General features: G+C 35.9%; 1 protein-coding gene across 1 annotated transcript in view; it reads right to left on the bottom strand.

Annotated features, from left to right (window-relative positions):
- Positions 1–5,521: 5,521 nt before the first annotated feature.
- LOC145662667 (sodium/bile acid cotransporter 7-B-like) overlaps positions 5,522–20,583 on the bottom strand; it is a 48,652-nt gene continuing 33,590 nt past the window's right edge. Inside the window, exons 6-7 of the mRNA XM_081728468.1 lie at positions 19,216–19,359; positions 5,522–14,623 (exon numbers count right to left, since the gene is read on the bottom strand). Of these exons, the coding sequence (XP_081584594.1) occupies positions 14,607–14,623; positions 19,216–19,359 (161 nt within the window). The 3' untranslated portion in view covers positions 5,522–14,606. The remainder of the gene's footprint in view (positions 14,624–19,215; positions 19,360–20,583) is intronic.

Genomic DNA, 20,583 nt, shown 5'->3' on the forward strand with positions numbered 1-20,583 from the left:
TGTTCTTGGCGCTTCGTGTCTTTATCAGTGGACAGTGTGCGATTTACAACTATTATAAAGGGAAGTAAACGCTGGGGGCGTCACAGTCTTGGGAAGTAAACACGCAAGTAACGCGTTACATTTTTTCAAGTAACTAACGGTTACGCGTTACAAATTTTTAAGTAACGTACCTAGTTTGCGTTACTTTTTTCGCGTTACATTTCGGATGAGTAACTACAATGTATGTATATATTTTTTGGAAACAAATGTTTATTTCCGGTAAGTGAATTTTTCAGAATGGAACAATGGTGCATGAACTATGTATGTCAGTGACCGATAATCACCGCTACACAGAGAAACAAATAAGATCTTAGTGCCACTTGCAGTTTTTGGAAGATGAGGATAGTCTCAGGGAAATCACGTGTACTGATTGCAAGCACCTGGAAGATTTTGTCAGATTTTGACAGCTCCAAATCAATACATTCAGTGAGTGAACTACGACTGCAATGGTACCGGTAGTCAATTTATTTTGAATGGTGGTGTTTTTATAAAGATGGAGAACGAAAATATTTTACGGTTCGAACATTTGAAAGAATGCTTTTTCTTAAAAGCTGAGGATGATGGTGGACAGATATTATATAATTAGTTTAACAGAATAACAATAAGCAGACATTTTTTCTAACGCATAGGGATGGGTAAGAGTCGGGCTAAAGCTCGACTCGCCTTGATTTCAAATCGAATTTCGACTACAGTCAAAGTTAATTTTCTCGAGTCGATTCACTGTTTTTGACCTCGAGTTTCGAGTGGATTTGAGTTAGTTCGCTCGTTCAGCTCGTTTTAACTAGGTTTGAAATCATAGCCTGATTACACTGGAAAGTAAGTCATGAGTAATGTAAGCAGTAATATGGAATACTTTTAAAGTTACTCACGAGAGAGAACCTGCTCGCATCTCGTCTCGTCTCGATAACGAGACCACAAGAGATTTTTTTAAACGAGCTCAGTTCGGCTAGACTCAACTGAGCCAATGGGACGAACCATCGGCTCGAGGCGGCTTGGTTGGGATGAGCCATCTGCTCGGTTCGGCTCAAGTGAGCTCAGAGCTCTAGCCGTCTCGGTTGTGAGCTGTTGGGTCGGCTCACTTCTCGGTTCGGCTCGATAGTGAGCGAGCTGCGAGCCGAGTTGCTAAAGTCGTTGACAGTTCTAAACCCAAATTCAGAAGCTCATGAACAATGTCCTTGACTCCTAGACTTCACGTCTACCGAGGTTGGCAATCAACTAGTTTTTTAGTATTCAGATACAAACTGTCTATCTGTCATGTTTATACAGTGTTGTTATAATAAGTTGTAGTAGTAGTAGTATCATTGAAAATAATTATATTGTCTATGTAGGATGCTTGAAGAGATTGCCTGAAACTACACGCAGGATTTGGCTCAATTTAGCTCGGTTTGACTCGAAACTGGACCCCAATTCGAGTTGAGTTGGAGGAAACTTTTCGAGCCGTTCTCGACTAGAGCTCAAAGATGTCTGTTTAGAGTCGAGTCGAGTTTCAAAGAAAACTCACTCGTGCCCATCCCTACGAGTAACGCAGTATGGCATTTTAGTCAGTGTTACATTATATGAAAGTGTTCATATAGCCATCAAGTAAGAATTTGTTTTTGCATCTATATAAAGCGATTCAGAACGTGTAATAATAATAATAATAATAATAATAATAATAATAATAATAATAATAATAATAGCAATAGTACGGAATATTGAAGTAATAAGATTTTTTAACATATTCAAAGTTTCGGACCTAAAAGTAACGCGTTACTCTCGAAATAGGGTAACAGTTACGTTTATGGGGCAAGTAACGCGTTACATTTTAAGGGAAAGTAAAGTAACTTAAAACGCGTTACATTTTTACAAGTAACTTACCCAACACTGGGGCGTCATTTCAGACGACAATAGCATGGGAAACTATAACAGTTGTAGTCAAGAGCGTCATTTAGGGGAACACGAGGGGACAATTACCCCCAAGAGTTTGAGGAATACATACTTTAATCAATTGTCTATTAATATACTAGTACAAAACGTGAAAGTCTTAAGTCGGTAGTGCTCTTGTCCCCCTCAAGCGAAGTCTCAGATGATGCCCCTGGTTGTAACATACATCAAGTGTTCCCCTTATAATTCGCACACTTTCCACTGATAAACACGAAGCGCCAAAAACATTTTTTACACAACGACTGTGGTAACTATGCTATGACTATCAGCAGTTAATTGGCAACTGGAGGCAGATCCAGAATTTTTGAAGAGGGGAGCAAGTCTGAAAAATAAACTGGAGACATTTTTCGATATTTGGTTCGCTAACTGAAAATGTGGACTGCAGTGCTTCATAATACGTGTTTATCTCCGCCTTCCGGAGGCGGCATTGAAGAAAGGCATGTTGTTCAACACGAAAGAATCCAGGATTACTATGAACTGGAAACGCATACATTATCTGCAATGAGTGGAGAACGCACTCAGAATCTTTCTTTTGAGAAAAAATATAAAACTTTTTCCCACAGCCTTTGAACAAGCGCTTCATTAGTAACTAATTTATTTATTTTACTCCTCATGGAGTGGGGCGCGAGCCCCGCGCCCCCTTTCTAGATCCCCACTGGGCGATACCCGGTCAATTGTCACTGCAATGTTTGTCTAGCTAGCTGCCTGGTGAAAGTCTTGCGTGAGTCATTGCAATCACCATGCCGCGCCCCTTTCCAGCTTCCACTATTATATACTATCTATATATATATCTATATATATATATAACGCAGAAGCTGAAATGTGTGGGGCAGGGGGCGGGTATGAGTAAATCTATTACCGATACATACAGGGCGCAGTAAAACTAGTTACGCCACTGAGTTAATATACACCTACAATTGCGGTAAATGTGCAATATCTGCAATTAGCAATAAATGTTCTAGTATATCATGTTAGTATATCTGTAGCAGACATCAGATCGAGTTCATCTAACTTAACCTAACCACAGTAGTGAAAAATGAAAATTTTCCATTTTATGCAGGACAAATACAAATCTAAGATCGACAAAGAGAAATGATAAATTTAAGAAAACATCCGACGTTTATTTTTTCATGCATACATTTATTACGAAAACTACGATGGATTTTAGTTTAACATCAGGCAGTGAATTCGTTAATATTATAACTTACCTTGTTTCTAATGAGTAATCACGCAAAATAGAAAAAAGAAGGAAACGAAAAGGTCAATTCAACATTTTGTACTTTGTTGAAGTTAGGATTGCAGTGGAAAGGTGTCATCTTTTATGTTATTGCAGAATTTTAGGATAATACGAGAAAGGTAAAAATAATAATATAAGTTTTCTAAAATTTGAGCACCCACACCCCTTTAAATTTTTGAACCCCCCAATTTCGAAATCCTGGCGGAAACCCTGTTTAAGACGGGTTTCTGGCTATTGCAGTTTTTAATATTTACACTTTAAATGTATACTGTTACCTCGCGGAAGGTGGCCCCGAAGTTCAGTTACCAAAGTGCGCACTATGTCCGCCCTTGTCAGTAACCTGTGTATATTTTCTACTCGGTTATACTCGTTTTATAGTTATTTCCAGTGAACTTGAACGACAGGGACACGAACACAGATACACTGAGAACATTTAAAATTCCAAAAGTTCTTACACCAGGAATGGAACCCGGGACCCCGTCCACCAGAGACGCACGTGCTAGCCACTAGACCACACAGCCAAGTTATAAAGCCAGCGTGTTTTAATAGTTCTACTAGAAATGCTCGAGATATACACTTGCAATATATTGAGTGATTTATTCGAGAGGCAAAGCTCTTTACATTGAACCCTTTTCCTTGTTTCGTTTTCAATGTGTTTATTCTTTGTATTTTTCTCACAGTGCATGAAATGGCAATTACATTTTTCGCTACAGTGTCCAGAAATACTATTTTAACTGATCATAAAACAGAAATCTGTCGGTGAAGTAATATGGGATAATGTGTGGTATTCTATTTTCATACCGAATTCCTTTGTGACTAAACGGTTAGCGTACGCATCTTTGACGTAAGAGGCCCGGTTCGATTCCCGATGAGCTCATGTCGTTCGGATTCCACGCTAATCAGTAGGTAAACGTGTCATATAGCCTCGCTGCTGAAAGGGACGTTAAACTCAAAATCGGCTCAACATTATTTTTATACCATCAACAGAAGCAAGGGGTAGACGACACTATTCTACTAAAAACACGTATTTATTTCTCTGGCACATATTACAAAGAATCGGACTATTTGTGACATTAATTACAAAAGCTTCAAGAAAAAGAAGATTTATGAACATTAAGTCGCTTCAAGCGTTCAAATCGACTTATACCAATCCAGATTATGAACTGCAATAACTTTTATGTTGTAATTAAAAATACAAACAGATATTGTTTTTTTATCTCTCTCACATACTCTCTCTCTTTCTCTACATATACACCTGTATATTGCAATAGGTATCAGGAACATAAATAATTTTCATTTTGGGCGTGTGGTTTAAGGTTGGTATTCAAATCAGAAATCTGTTCCCATTATAACAATGTTATAGTTCCTCATTTTAGTATCTTCGTATATAAGTTATGGAAGGGTGAATAAATGAGAGTTAGTTTTGAAATGTGACAGCTCATATGATTTTGTTTTTTCTAGCACTTCAAAACAGAACTTTATATTTAAAGAAATGTTTCCATATATTAATAATAATAATAATAATAATAAAACACCCTCCTGGAGGCAGATTCGAATTGCCGCCCTTCGTACTAGAATTTCAAGAGCAATACTAAACACCCTTGACCATCGAGACAACTTATGAAAGAATACGTTGTAATATTGCTAATATATAGCTCCAAACGCAGGTTTACACGTGAAGTTTTAAACAGTCATTTTCTCCCTATTTCAGTAATTTCAACTGAAGATATTGATTGATTTTGCATATTGGAACTGTGCATGAAGAGTGAATTGCAGAATGCAACGCTGAAATACGTAGTTGCGTGTTTCAGTTCATGTTTCTGTTCAATAACTTGACATGTTAGTGAGTGTTGCTAATACCTGTTTACTGTGTCGAGTCACTTTCCCTCTAATTTCCCCCGGGTTATTCTTCGCGTAATTATTTGACAGATTAAGGTTTTATAAGAATAAAGCTTTTTTACTTATAATTTTGTTATTTTGCTTATTTTTTCTCCAAAATTATAATTATTCATTACTACACTGTTTTGTTAAGGAAAGCACAAAGAAGCGATAAAATATTCAGAAAACTGAGTTATTGAAAATGTGGAAGTTACAGTATATGCGAACTTTTTATTGCGGAGCACAGTACCTCATAGTCATTCCATAATTTAAAAAATATACTGTATGTATTTTTATGTGTTTGTATCTAGGAAAAAATCACATGAAGGAGTGTCGCGAAAGCTTGAGACATACTTTAGCGTGCCCCAAATGAAAAGAAGTTGAGAAATTCTGCACTAGCCTATAGTATTTATGGGGAGCTAGGTTATGTTACGTCAAAGCGAATTTCATTTACTCATTATTACATATTTATTAAAATACAAGAAAGCATGATTGAGCATACAACATTAAATATATATAATTAAAAGAAACTGAAATAGAACATTCATCAAACAAGCATAACAATCAATCAATCTAAACACAAATAAAAAATTAAATAAATTAACAACTTTCGCAATCATACATCTTGGAAACACATCTATGTACTTTTTTTCACAGTTTTATGTTTAAAAGTAAATATAAAAATAAACTGGAACTAAATAGGGTATTTATGTTATCAGTCTCTCATTTTTCTCCAATGATAATGTCTTTTTCCCTGTTGTAATTCTAAATAGCTTTATAATATTAGTCTAATGTATGCTGGTTTAATTAAATCTTTGTATTCTAAAGGAAAGCTGGCTTATTTTTTGTTACTCGCGCAAATTTAAAACGAATAATGATAATTCTCAGCTCTACTCTTTTGGTACGTTAATAAATCATAAAATTCTGGCAATCTAGCTCGTTATTGTACGCCACATCAAAACATCATGAATATTTACTGTAGCGTACCCTATTAACAGCATTACCCATTCCCAGAGCACTTTCAGAGTAATTAATTAAAAGAGAATCATTCTGCCATTTTTCATAATCTTTCTTCCTAATATTATAGTGTTGATGACGTTTACCAAGAACATAAACACCAACAGCTTCTGACACGTATTTTTTTAACATTGTTCGCTTTGCGCAAGCTTATCACTAATCAACACGAATGAAATTTAACCATCTCACTTAAGAACCATACGCGTGTGCAACTTAAGTACATGGAATGCCAGTAGATCAAAGAAAGAAAGGTTAAAAAATGGTTATCATATCTGCTGGCATTAGTAATTAATAAGTTAATTCTACACTTAAGAAAGGTTGTAAATTCGTCTTATTCCGGCTTTAATTCATTGTTGCCTGGTTCGAATATTTTTTTTCTTTATTTCGTACAAATATGTAGGATGTCATCAAATCAAATGGTCTATTTCAAAACAACTCGACAAACATGTTAGTAACACAGTTATTTCGTGTGTCTACCCCAGTGTATGTGACATGGTAGTGGTGGAACTCAACACATGCCCATTGTTTACCAAGTGACGACGGACGGTTGACTAATCGCTTTCTCTTTTTCTCTGCACGTTCAACATGTTCTTGTATTCTCAGACTGAACAATGAAGGTGCTGCTAACAGGTGTGACAATGCAAGAACAGCAGGGGGTTATACACTTTCTTCACATCGTGTTGAATGAAATTGTCAATAAAGTTACTGTCACATCAGGAATGCGATTTGTCAAATATTCTGTCCACTAATCGTTCTTCAACGTGTCTCATCCAGTACGAAAGCGCCATCTGTTTTGTCCGATACACACTTGTCACTGCATACAGGTTACTTTTTTTCGATAGATATCCGCGGGATGAGTACCTTTAGCATGAAGAAAGTGTGTTACACACCGCTGTTCTTCCAGTAGCACTACATTGTTCAACCACCCAGCAGCACGCTGCACCTAAGGGAGAAGAGGAAATTATTAACCAACAGCCCCTCGCCACCTGGGAGACAATGTGCATACGCTGATGCCCCACCGCTCCTATGTTACGTACACCTATGGGTACACAACACAAAAGTAACTGTCTCATGTAACAGAAGTCGGGTTATTTTGAAACGGATTTTCTTATTTGATAACACCTTATATGATTCTTACAAGATCAGAGCGACTTGAAAATTGTACTTTTTATATTTAAATTACAGATTTTCGGGAAGGGATCCCACGGCTCTCCTTAGACTTAGTTATGCCATACACTCCATATTGCTTTTCTTCTGTTTCACATTTAATGCCCACGCAAGAAAACACAATTTGACCAATAGATATAAAGTGTACAGTAAATTAATAAAAGTGTGTTAAATCTAAAATTATTAAAAGCAGATACTGAAGTAACTTGGTTAAATGAGCATTCCCATGTAGTTGCAGTTTAACACTATTGGATTGGAAATGTGAACGTCTCCCACGCCGTGGCACGCATTGGCGTCCCATGTACACTCATGTCCAAAATTATTGTTGCATGTCTATAAATATGTTGTTGAATGAATATAATTTGATAACGAATTCGACGGTATCTCTTATAATGTTAGTATGTGTATAATCAGCAAAGTCATGTATGTGGCAAATTTCATGTCAAAAGAGCAGCAAACAAGAACAATAAAACGAAAATAAAACTTTCTTTGTCCATTTAGCAACATTTTGTTTTAGTCGTTCTAATTTTCGTATTTATAATTCTTTGCCTATGAAATTTACTACAAGTATACATTTACCGATTATACACATAGTATCAGTATTAAAAGTATCCTGTAAAATCATTATCAAATTATATTCTTACAAGAAGACAGTTATAGATATGCGACAATCATTTTGGATATGGATGTATCTCACAGAACTAGATTTGGCATCTGAACCACAAGTACCTTTCAACTGGCGTCTCCATTCATTCCTAACACGCTGCACACGCGTATGTCTCAATATATAATTTCAAACGCACAACACTTGTGGTTTCTCACTTAAATAAAAGTACATGAACTGCTTAGAAGGTACAAAAATAATTACATAAGAAAAATATAGCTTTGTAACAGCTGTAATACCTGTAAAAGCTGTAACAATAAATGTCACAAATGGCCCTGAATTTCGAGGAGTATTTCAAAAGTAGACCATTAAAAATACTACTTTACAGAATAAAAAATCTCATTACAAGCATACACATATAAGAATACTGAATATCGACGAAATTTCAAATTCATTTCTCTAGCAGAGTGAAGAAACACAGAAACAAATGTCTAGAACATTCTTATCAAACTAGCTTACAAAATAATTTCAGTTATTTCTTTTTATGTGATGAATTCTCTTGACAGAGAAAAAAGTAATGCATGATTCCAGCAAAAATACAGCTCAAAAGCAAATACGTTGAGTCATGAAATACTCAAACCTTAACTACTGTACTGTATAATTAACGATTGAACGGACGGTTTGAATTACTATGAAACTCTATGACATTTATGTTCAATTTTATTTATTCCGATGATCGAGAAGCATTTTCGAACAAAAGCATGAGTCCAATACCAATGTGATGATGGAATTATTATAAAATCGAGCAAAGAAAACTTTTTCATTCCATGAATGAGATGAAAATCACATCATCATTAGCTCCGTTTCTATTAACAACCTTATAGCTACCAAAGTGCTTGTTATTATTTCTTCCAAAATCGTCTAATAGGAGAAAAAACATAATGTATTGTAAGATGGAATACTATAGTTGCAGAAAAATAGATTTAAAGTACGTGGAATTCGAGTCCAAGTAAATATCTGACTCTTTGATACTATTACAAGCAAACGTTAATACGCTTCTGATGTTGAATTGGATGTACTTCTATTGATTTCCTTATAGCTTTCGCATTTTGCAAAACAAGAAAAGGAAAAAAATGAGCATATACGTATTTTTCTATATAAAACTTACCTTTGTCCTGAAAATTATCGCACATCTTGTGCCATCGTTATTTTTAACCATGTTATAAATACGTTACAGAAATAACTTGTACACTACAAATCACTGAAGCTATGATGGTAAGTATCTTAAAATTTTGAACAAACATACAAAATATGCTAATATAACATTTACAGTGACATTAATTCTGTACGGTTTTCGAAGGTCAGTACAATATTTATAGTGTCACAATGTACAAATGAGATGTCGAAAAAGATCTCTATGGTTTCAAAAATAAGCTTTAAGACACTTTGAAACAAAAATGTATATACCCCCAATATAATATAACAAATTAGATTACGTGTTTGTTTATAGTCCTGCAGACATCAGACATAATTCTACCTCAGGTCACAGCCTCAGATGATTAAATCCTTACGAATAGCTTCTATGGTTGCTTGATAATTGTTCTTTCCATCATCAAGATGAGATAAGACGAAGCCTACTGATCAAAGTGGAATGTACAGAAAGCACGCGCATTAGCCACGAAGGGTACTTTATACGGTCGTAAAAAGTTAAATAAGTAAGGTATTTGAGATTGGCCCTTTGTCGGCCAATCTCAAAATATCTCAAGAATAATTATAAAAAGTGGAACACAGCTTTTTTAATGTCTTTTAAATAGCCTCAAAGAAGAAATTCAATGGAGTCAAATCTAGACTTCGCGCTGGCAACAAAATGTCACTGTCTCTTCAGTTGGGTTGATCAACAAAACTATAATGTGACAGGGCTAATTTTTTCTCTGCTCTATTATTATTATTATTATTATTATTATTATTATTATTATTATTATTATTACAGAAAGCTGTTCCACGTATATTTGATCAAACGTGATTCCTTCCCTCCACGCGCAGAATAAATTCGCCCGGCCTTGGAGGCAAGTCTGTCAAAATGTAGTATTTGATAAAAACGACCACGCACAATACCAACCAGCACGCAGGTGAAATTTGCAGAATTGATACAAGCAAATTCCCCGATGCAAAGACAAATGGACTCGTCTAAATGTGTCATTGAGAACTGTCAACCGCACCTTGCGCCAACGACTGAAGCTTGAAAATGTGTTCCAGCAATCATCATCTTACCAATGTCTATCTACGGGAACGCAAGTGTAACGCTCGGGAAGCAGTACGAGCGGCATCTGGCAAGCCAAAGGTGGAGATACGTCGCTACATTGGATGAAGTATGGGTATACTTTTCCGACTGTGGCAAAGCAAGGGTCATTACGTACATCGGCAAAAGACGCGAAGCTCTTTACAAAATGGATCGAGCAAAGATTCTTTTCCGAAAGAGTTCATGATGGTTGCCGAACAATGTTACCAAGATCAACTGAAGATTAGTAGAAAGAAGAACTGAAGAAAATCAACTCGCAGTACTACCAGGACAACTTGAGGCTGATCTACGAACAGAAACTACCAGAAATGAACGAGAACGGGTGGTCCGTGTCTATGAAGGCAAAGCTTCAACACACACTTCAAAATTGTCCCTTGCATTCTACCAGGATTTGAAGGCTAGTGGAACACAGGCCATACCTTTCAACGAGATATCTGTGGAGTCTCCAGACACAAGTCCAATGGACTTTGTGAATTTTGACTGCTTAAAAGGCATCCAGCAGGGCAGGAAGCATGTGACAACTATGAATGGACACTGGAAGTTTGTGAAAGAGTTGCAGGGACATCTTTCAAAACCAGGGAGGCACATCGGCACTACCGCACCTTGCACTATGGATTTTCAAAACTATGTGATAAATGCAAAGTGAAACAACCTCTGTATTATTATTATTATTATTATTATTACTGGAAAAATTACTCATATTCTCACACAAGACTACCTGAACACTTTCTGGCACACCTAGACACATAGTGCTTGTAATTTTATCCGCATAAAAGAAATGTCTACGTTCATTAGTGGTAGTATGTAGTGAACAACATGTGAACATGAATACTATCAAGGCGAGAGTTTCTCAGAACACTATCATGCATTAGTTAAAAAGAATTACATTATTTAAACATTTGTTAGAACAGCTGTATTATACACACTTATAGCTTTCATATTACCTTGTTATTTTCATCTTTTAAATTTTAGTTTCCTAAGGAAATTTGCTTTAGTATGCAGGAGTGTCTTATGCTAGCTAGTATGGTATTAAAGCATATGAAGTGCTATGAAACAAAATTATTTGCATCTTGACATACTTACTTATCGATGCAAGATGGAATGAAGCATGTACAGTCGGCAGCAAAAAACTGCAACATGAGCATGTAAGTTTATGTGAAACGACTAAGTCTTTTGCTCCAAAATAAGTGTGCAGGGGAGGACGGCGGTTTCTCCTGTTGTGATTCGTGCCACTTAGGCGTTATGTTGATTCCCTGCGCTGTTAGGCGTAGTTTCACAATAAACTTACATGCTCATGTTGCAGTTTTTTTGCTGCGGACTGTACACCTTAATAATTTCTCTTTGATTGTTTAATTCCATAGCGCTTCCAGTATACCATATTAGGACACCAAAAGATCTAAATATCGTACAAAAATGCTTAGATTTTATTATTTTGAATCCCTAGTTGCTGACGGTTAGCATTCGATTTCTGGTAGGAACTCACGTAATTCAGATTCCATGTTCAGTAGGTTCATGTCTTATAGTCTTGATGCTGAACGGGACGTTGAACTCTAAATCAATCAACCAACTAAATTATTATTTATTTTATGTAACGAATTGTCTATTTAGGAATAACTTAATGAATAATTGCAGTCTGCTTCTGATCAAGATAGGGATAATCATTTCCAAGTATTTTTTATTAATTAGGTTATTGTTTCTTAACAGAAAAGAAACTTAATCAAACATTTTCTACAAAATATTCAGATAGAAGGAACGTTTATAAATTTTGTACCTTTAGCTAGGAATAGTGTAAATATCTGAATACGTCCATACCATGGAAAAACAATGAGATCTTCCACTGTTCATGTTTACAGGATTTTTGGTTCTCGCTTTAGTTGCGTGATGATGTTACTATGGAAGCTCATGGTATGATACGTTTTTCGCATTTGCAAGGGAAATCGGCGAAGCAAATTCACGGTGAAATGATGGTTGTGTATTGAAATAATTCGCCATCATACGAGACTGTGAAGAAAAAAAGAAAAGAAAAAAAAGGTTGTTTCAATGTGTTCACAGAGTGAAGACGCATCACAAAGTGGTAGGCCGTCTCTGATGGGGGGAAACCAAAGGTCACAGAATCAGTGGAAACTCCAGTGTTGTCCAATAGGTGTATACCACTCAAATAATTTCCGGAGAGATTGGCATTAGTTCCGGCTCAGTGCACAAGATCATGAATGGCGAACGTCGTATGACAAAAGTGTCGGCCCGACGAGTTCTTCATGTGCTGACAGCCACTCAAATAGTGCAGCTAAAGACATTCGCGGATACGATGTTGTAAATATGCAGGAACAATGACGTCCATTTTTAAGCCACCTCATTATAATGAAAGAAATTTGGTTCACCATTACGACCAAGAAAAGAGGAAATCAAGAAAGCATTCTTGACTCCTCACCACCACCACCAAAGAAGCAAAGACGCATTTCTCTTCTGGAAAAATGATACTAAGTGTTTCGTATTATCACAGTGTTGTCCTAACAGACTATGCAAAAAGGGAATAGATTACAGGGAATAGATTAATATCAAGCTCTACTGAGAAAGGTGTACGAAGAGATTAAGCAGAAGAGACGAAGAATGGTTTCAAAATGTGTTTGAATCCTCCATGACAATGCCCTAGCTCATTCCGCCCAAAGAAATGTAACCTTTTGTTCGAGTCTAAACTACGAAACCTTATCACCATCCGCCATACTCCCAAGACATGGCACCCAGTAACGACGACTTCTTTCGTTCAATGGAAGAACCAATACGTAGAAAACGTTTCGGTAGTGATGTTGAGGTGAACTCTTTTCAGAGCCAAAAAGTCAAAATTCTAAAGCAATGGCCTGTGACAACGTACCATTGTGCGTGACAATGGCCAATCGTACAACGCTGGAGAAAACGTGTTCACTTGAGTGGATAATGTGTAGAAGATTAATAAACATGTAGATCATGATTTTCTTTTTAAACCTTTAAATGTACAAACTTTATGAACGCCCATCTTATTACGGTAGCTAATATATGACTATTATATGATTGTAAATTTGCTTTGTATAAAAGCAGAGGTACATCATTTTTATTATGAGTGTAAAACATGCTTTAGTTTCGAAAACATAGCATACGACTTTTAAAAGACTTCACTCTAATAATTTTATTTCAAAGAGTCACTTTTATGTGTCTGAAAATATTTCTAGACTAACTAAGTAAAAAATCTAAATTATGAAGATGAAATCTTTAATGTTTTGCATTAGTAAAGATGGAAATGCAAGTACACTATAGTAAATATAATTACACAGTGTATAGTTTTGAAACCGTCAGGTTTTCGCTAGCACAATGAAACGTGTGGGTCAATTCAACACACCGTTTTAGACTGATCCCTCAGATTATAATGATTTTTACATCATATAAAGATATGATAGGAAGATCGAAAAATACAAAATTACAACCTTCTAGGTTGAAGTTTTCGAAATTTCCAGTTGTTATAAAATAAATTGCATATATCAGGCTTTTTAATGTGATATATCTCGTCTCCTAATTGATGTATAGAACTGGAACTTGCATGATTGCAAGGCTCTTGGTTTAAGCTTTAAACAAACAAACAAAAAAAAAAGTTTTTTATACACACCATTCTTAAGTTATCTTAAATGTCTAAAGAAGCTTAAAGCAAGGGTTTTGGAACGATGCAAGTTCCAGTTCCGTATGCTAATTAGGAGCTGAGACATATCTAATTAAAGATGATATATCAGCATATTTTGACAAAAAATTGAAATTTCGGAGACTAATAAACCTAGAAGGTTGAAATTTGACATTTTAAAATCTTGCTATGATATCTTGGTGTAACGTAAAAATCATTAAAATCCGAGAATCTGAGGAAAAAACATGCTTTTAGTATGTTGATTTCATATGAAATGACCTGTGTACTTTCATTTATCTTTTTCATGTTTAAAACTTTCTGATTCAATGCTTATAATCTTATCGTTCATCTTGTGGTACCTTGAGATCCCAAACAAACTTTACCTTGATAGTTCTATCGTAACCAAATTCGTTAAGACCAAAATTAAAATTTCTTACACAATTTTCGATACCAAATCACATCACTAATTGCTATACGTCTGCCTCATGTATCTGTCAGACAAATCACAACAGCGTGTTATATATTCCCTGGAAAAAAGTAACAATTCTACAAGGAACTATGTTTATGTATAGTTCTTTTTATAAGAATCAGCTGATATAGCGTGACGAATATGAAAAAAAATTAAGCTGTTTCCATTGTAGTCACAATTTGTGTATTTTAACAATTAAAGCTTTTGCAATCAAATCCTTGAAGTTTTCGCAAATAATGTCTCAGTTGTAAAGCAAATAATCCAGCCAGTTTCATTTTCATTCTTGCATCTGGACGAAATTTAACTATTAATTGTTTCCAGTTCTCCAACTTACAAGAAAAGTATACCTAAAAAAGAAAAAAGGTTTAAGAAACTGCACTAATAAAGCACAATGATTGTAGGAGATACTATACGGCTTAATATGTATTAATTCACTTTAATTCTTATGAGAAGATTTTAATTATTGTTAATTAATATTTGAAGGTTAAAAGGATACAGAACCCTGAACTCTCGCTTCGCGGGTTACGTGCTCTTTTGTAATTGTAACCAAGCTTACATATTACATTATGTATTTTTTTTTCTTTGTCTGTAACAGTCATTTCATTATCATTAAGTCATACAAATAGTAAATAATATGAACAGAGTGAACTGCCTCATGCTGACTCTTACTCATTCATTCATTCGGTGCTAGTGGTCGATCACTGAGCTACGAGAGTATGATCAGCTTATTTTGTGTTATTTATTTCTTGTGTTATAACTAACAAGTCAGTTTCTGGCAATTATTTTGTTGAGAACATCCACTACATTCAAAATATTTTAAGTACGAATTTTCTGTTTATAATAAACACTTTGTATAAATCCTCTGTACACTTTCCTTACTTAAAAAAAAAAAAAATTAAAGATATGGAAGTTGGCAGATGACGGCATAAAAAGGAAACATACACTGACGTTTCTTGAAACCAAGTTTTAAGAAAAATGTATAGCATGACAAGCTTTGAAAAAAAAAAAAAAAAAAAAGAAAGAAAGAAATGAAAAAAATAGAAACAGGAACGCGAATATCAATAAATCATGGGCATGTCTGGTATAGGCGGAACATGTTGATCACTTGGAACGTATACAGATCTAGATGGGAAGCCTGAGACATCTCTGTATAGACCAAAATTTGAGAGTTAGGAAACTCGATTAGCTTTACATTTGGTAGGATCTAATGGAAAGGTTTTTCTTTCTGTGACGGTGAACCTTCGAGTTCGTAACTGTTTGGGCATGAAGAACCAGAAAAAATATGAAGTTGTCAGAAAAAGGAAAAAAGAAACTTGGTTTGGCTTTGTTGTTTGTATTATTTCTTGGTTAGATCTGTACACATGGCAGAAATTTCAGCCAGACTTAGACCAGGGGTGGACAAACTTCTTGATTTAATGACGTACCTCATACTATGAAAATTTAGTGATGTATCTATGTGCAACTGCACTTTCTTTAACTGGCATTGCAATTTAATTTTCTGTAATTCATTTTTAAGAGGAAATAGATGGTTTATAGACATATATACAAAGTGGGGTGATGCTTTCAAATTATGTTTCTTCGTCCCAGTAACACAAGAGCTGCACACCAAACACACGCATTTATCCTTTGACATAACAACGAAGAAAAACTGTACCAATATTTCATGGAAATGGTATGCTTTCGCTTGTCTTTTTATTCGAAATCATCTTATTTCAATTTTAAAAAAAAAGAAAAAGAAACGAGTGGTGTGTCAGATTTCTTTTCGGATAATCTAACTTTTTCTAGAAAGTTTGAAGATCTGCTAGGGACTCAGGGTGACTGACTATTTGGCCAGCCCTGGCTTAGATTGATTTAAGGAATGTTATCTGTGTATAACGTAAAGGAAGAGTGAGGCTTCGAAGAGCATCTTGGACACCGAAATTTCCAGAACGAAAGCGACTGAATCATCTTTTGGTTGTTGTTTCTGATAACGTAACTTGCTCATAAACGACACAAATTTCTTTACAGTCCTGTGCAGCAGTTGTGCCTTTATCGAAATAAAATTGTAAAATGTAGAGCAGTTTAGCGCAAAGTTCACTCATCTTCATCACGCAATATCTTACGTCTGATTCTAAGAATTTTAACATTTTTAGTACATCTACTAGTTTTAAGTATCAGCTGTCAAATGATGTTAAACCTGACGCGCTGCAGCTCATATACCCTAAAATTTAGGACATTAATGTCATCTCGAGCACGAAAGGCTCAATATTTTTTTAGACGATCTGATACTATATAATCACATACTATCGTAAAAATTCTACAAATATTGCTGCTTTATAAATCTTGTCAATATACAGAGTGTAACAAAAGTGCCTTACCACAGGTCAACTTTGTGATGAGTGCAGTTACGAAAAAAATGTAGAGTAAAGTTGCTGGAAATAATACATTTTCAACCAACAATTTTGCCTCTTCACTGGTAGTCGTCCCAATGGTAATTAAAAAAGAAATGTTGCCAGTCATAGTTTTACAATATAAGCATTAGTTCACGCAATAATTGAACAGAAAGCAAGGAAAAAATATCCCTTGGAGAAGAAACAAGAATACTACACATCTCGGTTGGAATCATTAGCATCGTTTGGGTGCAGAATGGGTAGGTTTGGAGGGGGGAGTAAAATTCATAACGAGTGGAAAATTAGTTATGAAAATCGCTGCCATTAAACTATTTTTGATACTGTTGCTTATAAAGTTTACTGGACAAAATTCTGAAGACGGACATATAGATCATGCCACCCTCTTGTGCAACTTTCCGTGTTGATCGTTCCGAACTAACTGTCACCTTCGCAACCTTATCAACTCATGGTGCAAGAAGTTGTACTTCGTAGTCGTACACTACAAGTGTCGAAAACAGTACGCTTTTATCTATCATCATTCTCAAGATAGCGGAGATGTGACAGGCAGGGGAGGTATGACAGACAGACAAGCAGAACAACAATAGCGTCCTGTAGGGACCGATAATAATAATAATAATAATAAAACTCATAACGGAGAGGTCTTTTACAATTCAAAGATGATAGTTGCAGAAATACGTACTTTGGATGTCAGTACATTATATCTTGCTTGGTAGCACCCCAGTACGAGACAGTAATACCCGTAGTAAGGGTACGACTTTTAATGTTAGTATTAGTTAAAGCAATACTATTAGTAGTAGTTCGTAGCAGGAGGAAGTAACAGCTCCAGTAACACGTAACGATAGCTGCATTGTTTTTCACGATATCATAATTTTTTAAAATTAATTTTCAATTTGTTACGAATTTCATACCCCCACTTTGCTGGTCCTTGCGCCCAACGATGCTAATGATTGCAACTGCAATTTGTAGTATTCTTGTTTTTTCCCTACGGAATAATTTTTACTTGTTTTCCATTCAATTATTGCGTGAACTAATGCTTCTCTTGTAACACTATGATTAGTAACGTTTCTATTTCAATTACCATTAGGGCATTATCAGTGTAGCGCCAAACCTGTTGGTCCGATTTGAAAAATTCCAACACTTTAGACTGAAAACTTATCGTTTCCCGTACCTTTGCTCTCTTTGCATATTTTCGTATCAGCACTCATAACAGTTGGCCTATGGACCTTAAATATATATATATATATACTCGAAATATTTGAACAATTCAATTTACAGAAACTCTGCTGTTTCCTTATTAATACATTCAAACTGGCGTTAAATATGAAATTTACGTCCACATTTACTACATTACACCTATTGGAGCCCTGGTAACCTTCGTATCAAAAATTCAAGTTTGAGTAGATTTTTAAAAGAAATACTAAGAGCGACGGTCATTCCATAAATAATACACACTAATTTTTATTTACTTGAAAGTTTGATTATTTCATAGTATTTCTTTACAAGCCATCAATGTAGTTTCCCTCTTTTCAATTATTGAGTCTCAACGCTTGGAAAGCTTCAGTATTCAATTTAAGACGTAGTTTTGTTCAACTGTCGAATGGTTCACATAACGGAGGCAGAAAGCTGTTCTAGAGGTGGAAAATAATGTCCATGTATAGGTTGTTTTAATTTTGGGAATAGGTCGAAGTCTGGTGACATTCAAGTCTGGACTCTAGGGAGCACGAACTAACACTTCCCAAATGCATTCGTGTAGCTTCTCACTTACGATATTACCAGTGAGGGCAAGCGTTGACGTAGAAAATGAGTGGCCCAGCCTGGACAACTGAGGCCAGGTTTTGTGCATTTTTCTGTGCAGTTTTTACAAGAAGTTACGATAATACACTGCTGTGACACTTCTTCCACATGGAACTCTGTTATGATGAATGCTTGGAGATCATAAGTAAAAATCATCATTTGTTTACCTTTAATTACAACTCCACATTTTGTTGGTCGTGAGGAAGATCGAGTTTTTTATTGATTGGACTGTGATTCCAACTCTGGTTCAGAATATCTGACCCACGTTTAATCAATAGCAACAATTCTATTCAAGGATGCCTAAACTTCATTATAGATTTCTAACGAGTTATTGCTACGTAGAATTTCATCCTAATGTACGACCTCTGATCCTCAACAGAACTTGTCACAACCAAAATGTGTACACTACAAAGCTCACAAGCACAGGTGCTGCTGCCTTATGAACTGAAGTTCAAATGATGCAAGGCTACTGTGATTGTATTATCCACCACACAATGTTGTCAACATGTGCATTATTTATATAATGACCCTTGTATTGTTTAAAAAATATTAAAATTGCACCAAGAGTGCAATGTACGTAAATAATACCAATAGTTCTGCCAATGACGAAAATTCACGGTAGCAAAATCAACACCTGAATATACTAAATAAGCACATGGAAAGAAAGAAATATCCAGTGAACGGAGGGTGACTAATGACAGAACATAGCTGGGTGATTAACGTTGAACCATTCACGTATTTATTTCTTTGCTTACCTGGTCGTCTTCTCATCCAATAATGAAGATGATTAACTAGCAGCCCACCCAAAAGTATTTGTACTGGATGATACACCAACAGCGGAAGTGATATATATGACAGATGCGCATATCCTCCAAAAAGGATTCTCAGCATTGGAATGCCTAAAATATGAAATGTATATATATGAATATAATAAACAGAAGATGTGGACGCTATATATAAACAGGATTATATTTGTGGGTAATACGAGACACACTCAGAAAGTAAGTTCCGATAGACTGTAAAATGAAAGACCAACATCAGAAGAAATTAATTTTATTACTGTGGAGTTAGCGATACATATCCTAATTTTCAACATATGCGCCATCCTTGTTGAGGTATTTGTCGTAACGTGGCGCCAGCTTTTTAGAAATTTGCCAAAGAATTCTGACGACAATAACTGGAACCAGGATGTGAAAACCATTCAGCTGCGCTCTTTTTTCGAGCAATGTTTGTTTGAATTTTTTCTTGACGAGCGAACTGCTCTGTCGCCAGTGCATGGACTATTGCGGCTTCTTGTGTAACGTACGACATCCAAGTGACGGATGAGAGAGGAAATGGCCACATTCCTGGTAGTAACGCAGCAGGAAGATCAATACAGATAGGGTTTCTTCTCGTGCTCCACTGTCAGTTGTTTTGAAACCTATCGAGTACACACTTTCTGAAATTGTACTTGCTGAGTGACGATCTTCTGCAGCAAAGAATGGGAGAGCTATGGAAACTGACATGGGAGTTCGGACACTGTCAATCGCGGTTCTGCAGAATTACTTGCTGCATACTTTCCACCAATTCAGGCGTAACCATGGATGTCGACTACTATAATGTTAGTTGTGCACATTGGGACAGCCTGCTGTGAACGGTCAGCACCATCTTCTGACCATACATTCAATCATGATATCTGGTCCTTATACTTCACACAACTGCCGGTGTATCTCTGACGTAGACAGTTAGCGTGGAGAAACCTGATTACCGCGCGTACCTCCAACTTGGACGAAGATTGTGTTAAGCCATGTTTACCGCTGCCATACAATACCAATGACAACACGCTCGCGCCAAGTTGTGGCTACTTCCTTCTTCCCCACTCTTGCACAAGCGTGTCCCACTCTTCGCGCCATCTTTAGGCACTTTTGGAACTTTCTGAATGAGCGTCGTACTCACTATGTCGATCTTGCGACATATAGAAGGTACAACATTATGTATGAAAAAATCGAACCTTATTTACACATTTTTTTTTATTTCGTTCTCTTGCTCCCATGTTTCTCAACAATGCAAAGTTAAAATAAAAAAATGGTATAATGAAACTGGCACCTTCATAATACAGAGACTTTTCTTGTCCCGGCAAAAGT

The sequence above is a fragment of the Thermobia domestica genome, chromosome 10 (genome assembly GCF_964235325.1).
Source record: "Thermobia domestica chromosome 10, izTheDome1.hap1.1, whole genome shotgun sequence".
Taxonomy (NCBI): domain Eukaryota; kingdom Metazoa; phylum Arthropoda; class Insecta; order Zygentoma; family Lepismatidae; genus Thermobia; species Thermobia domestica.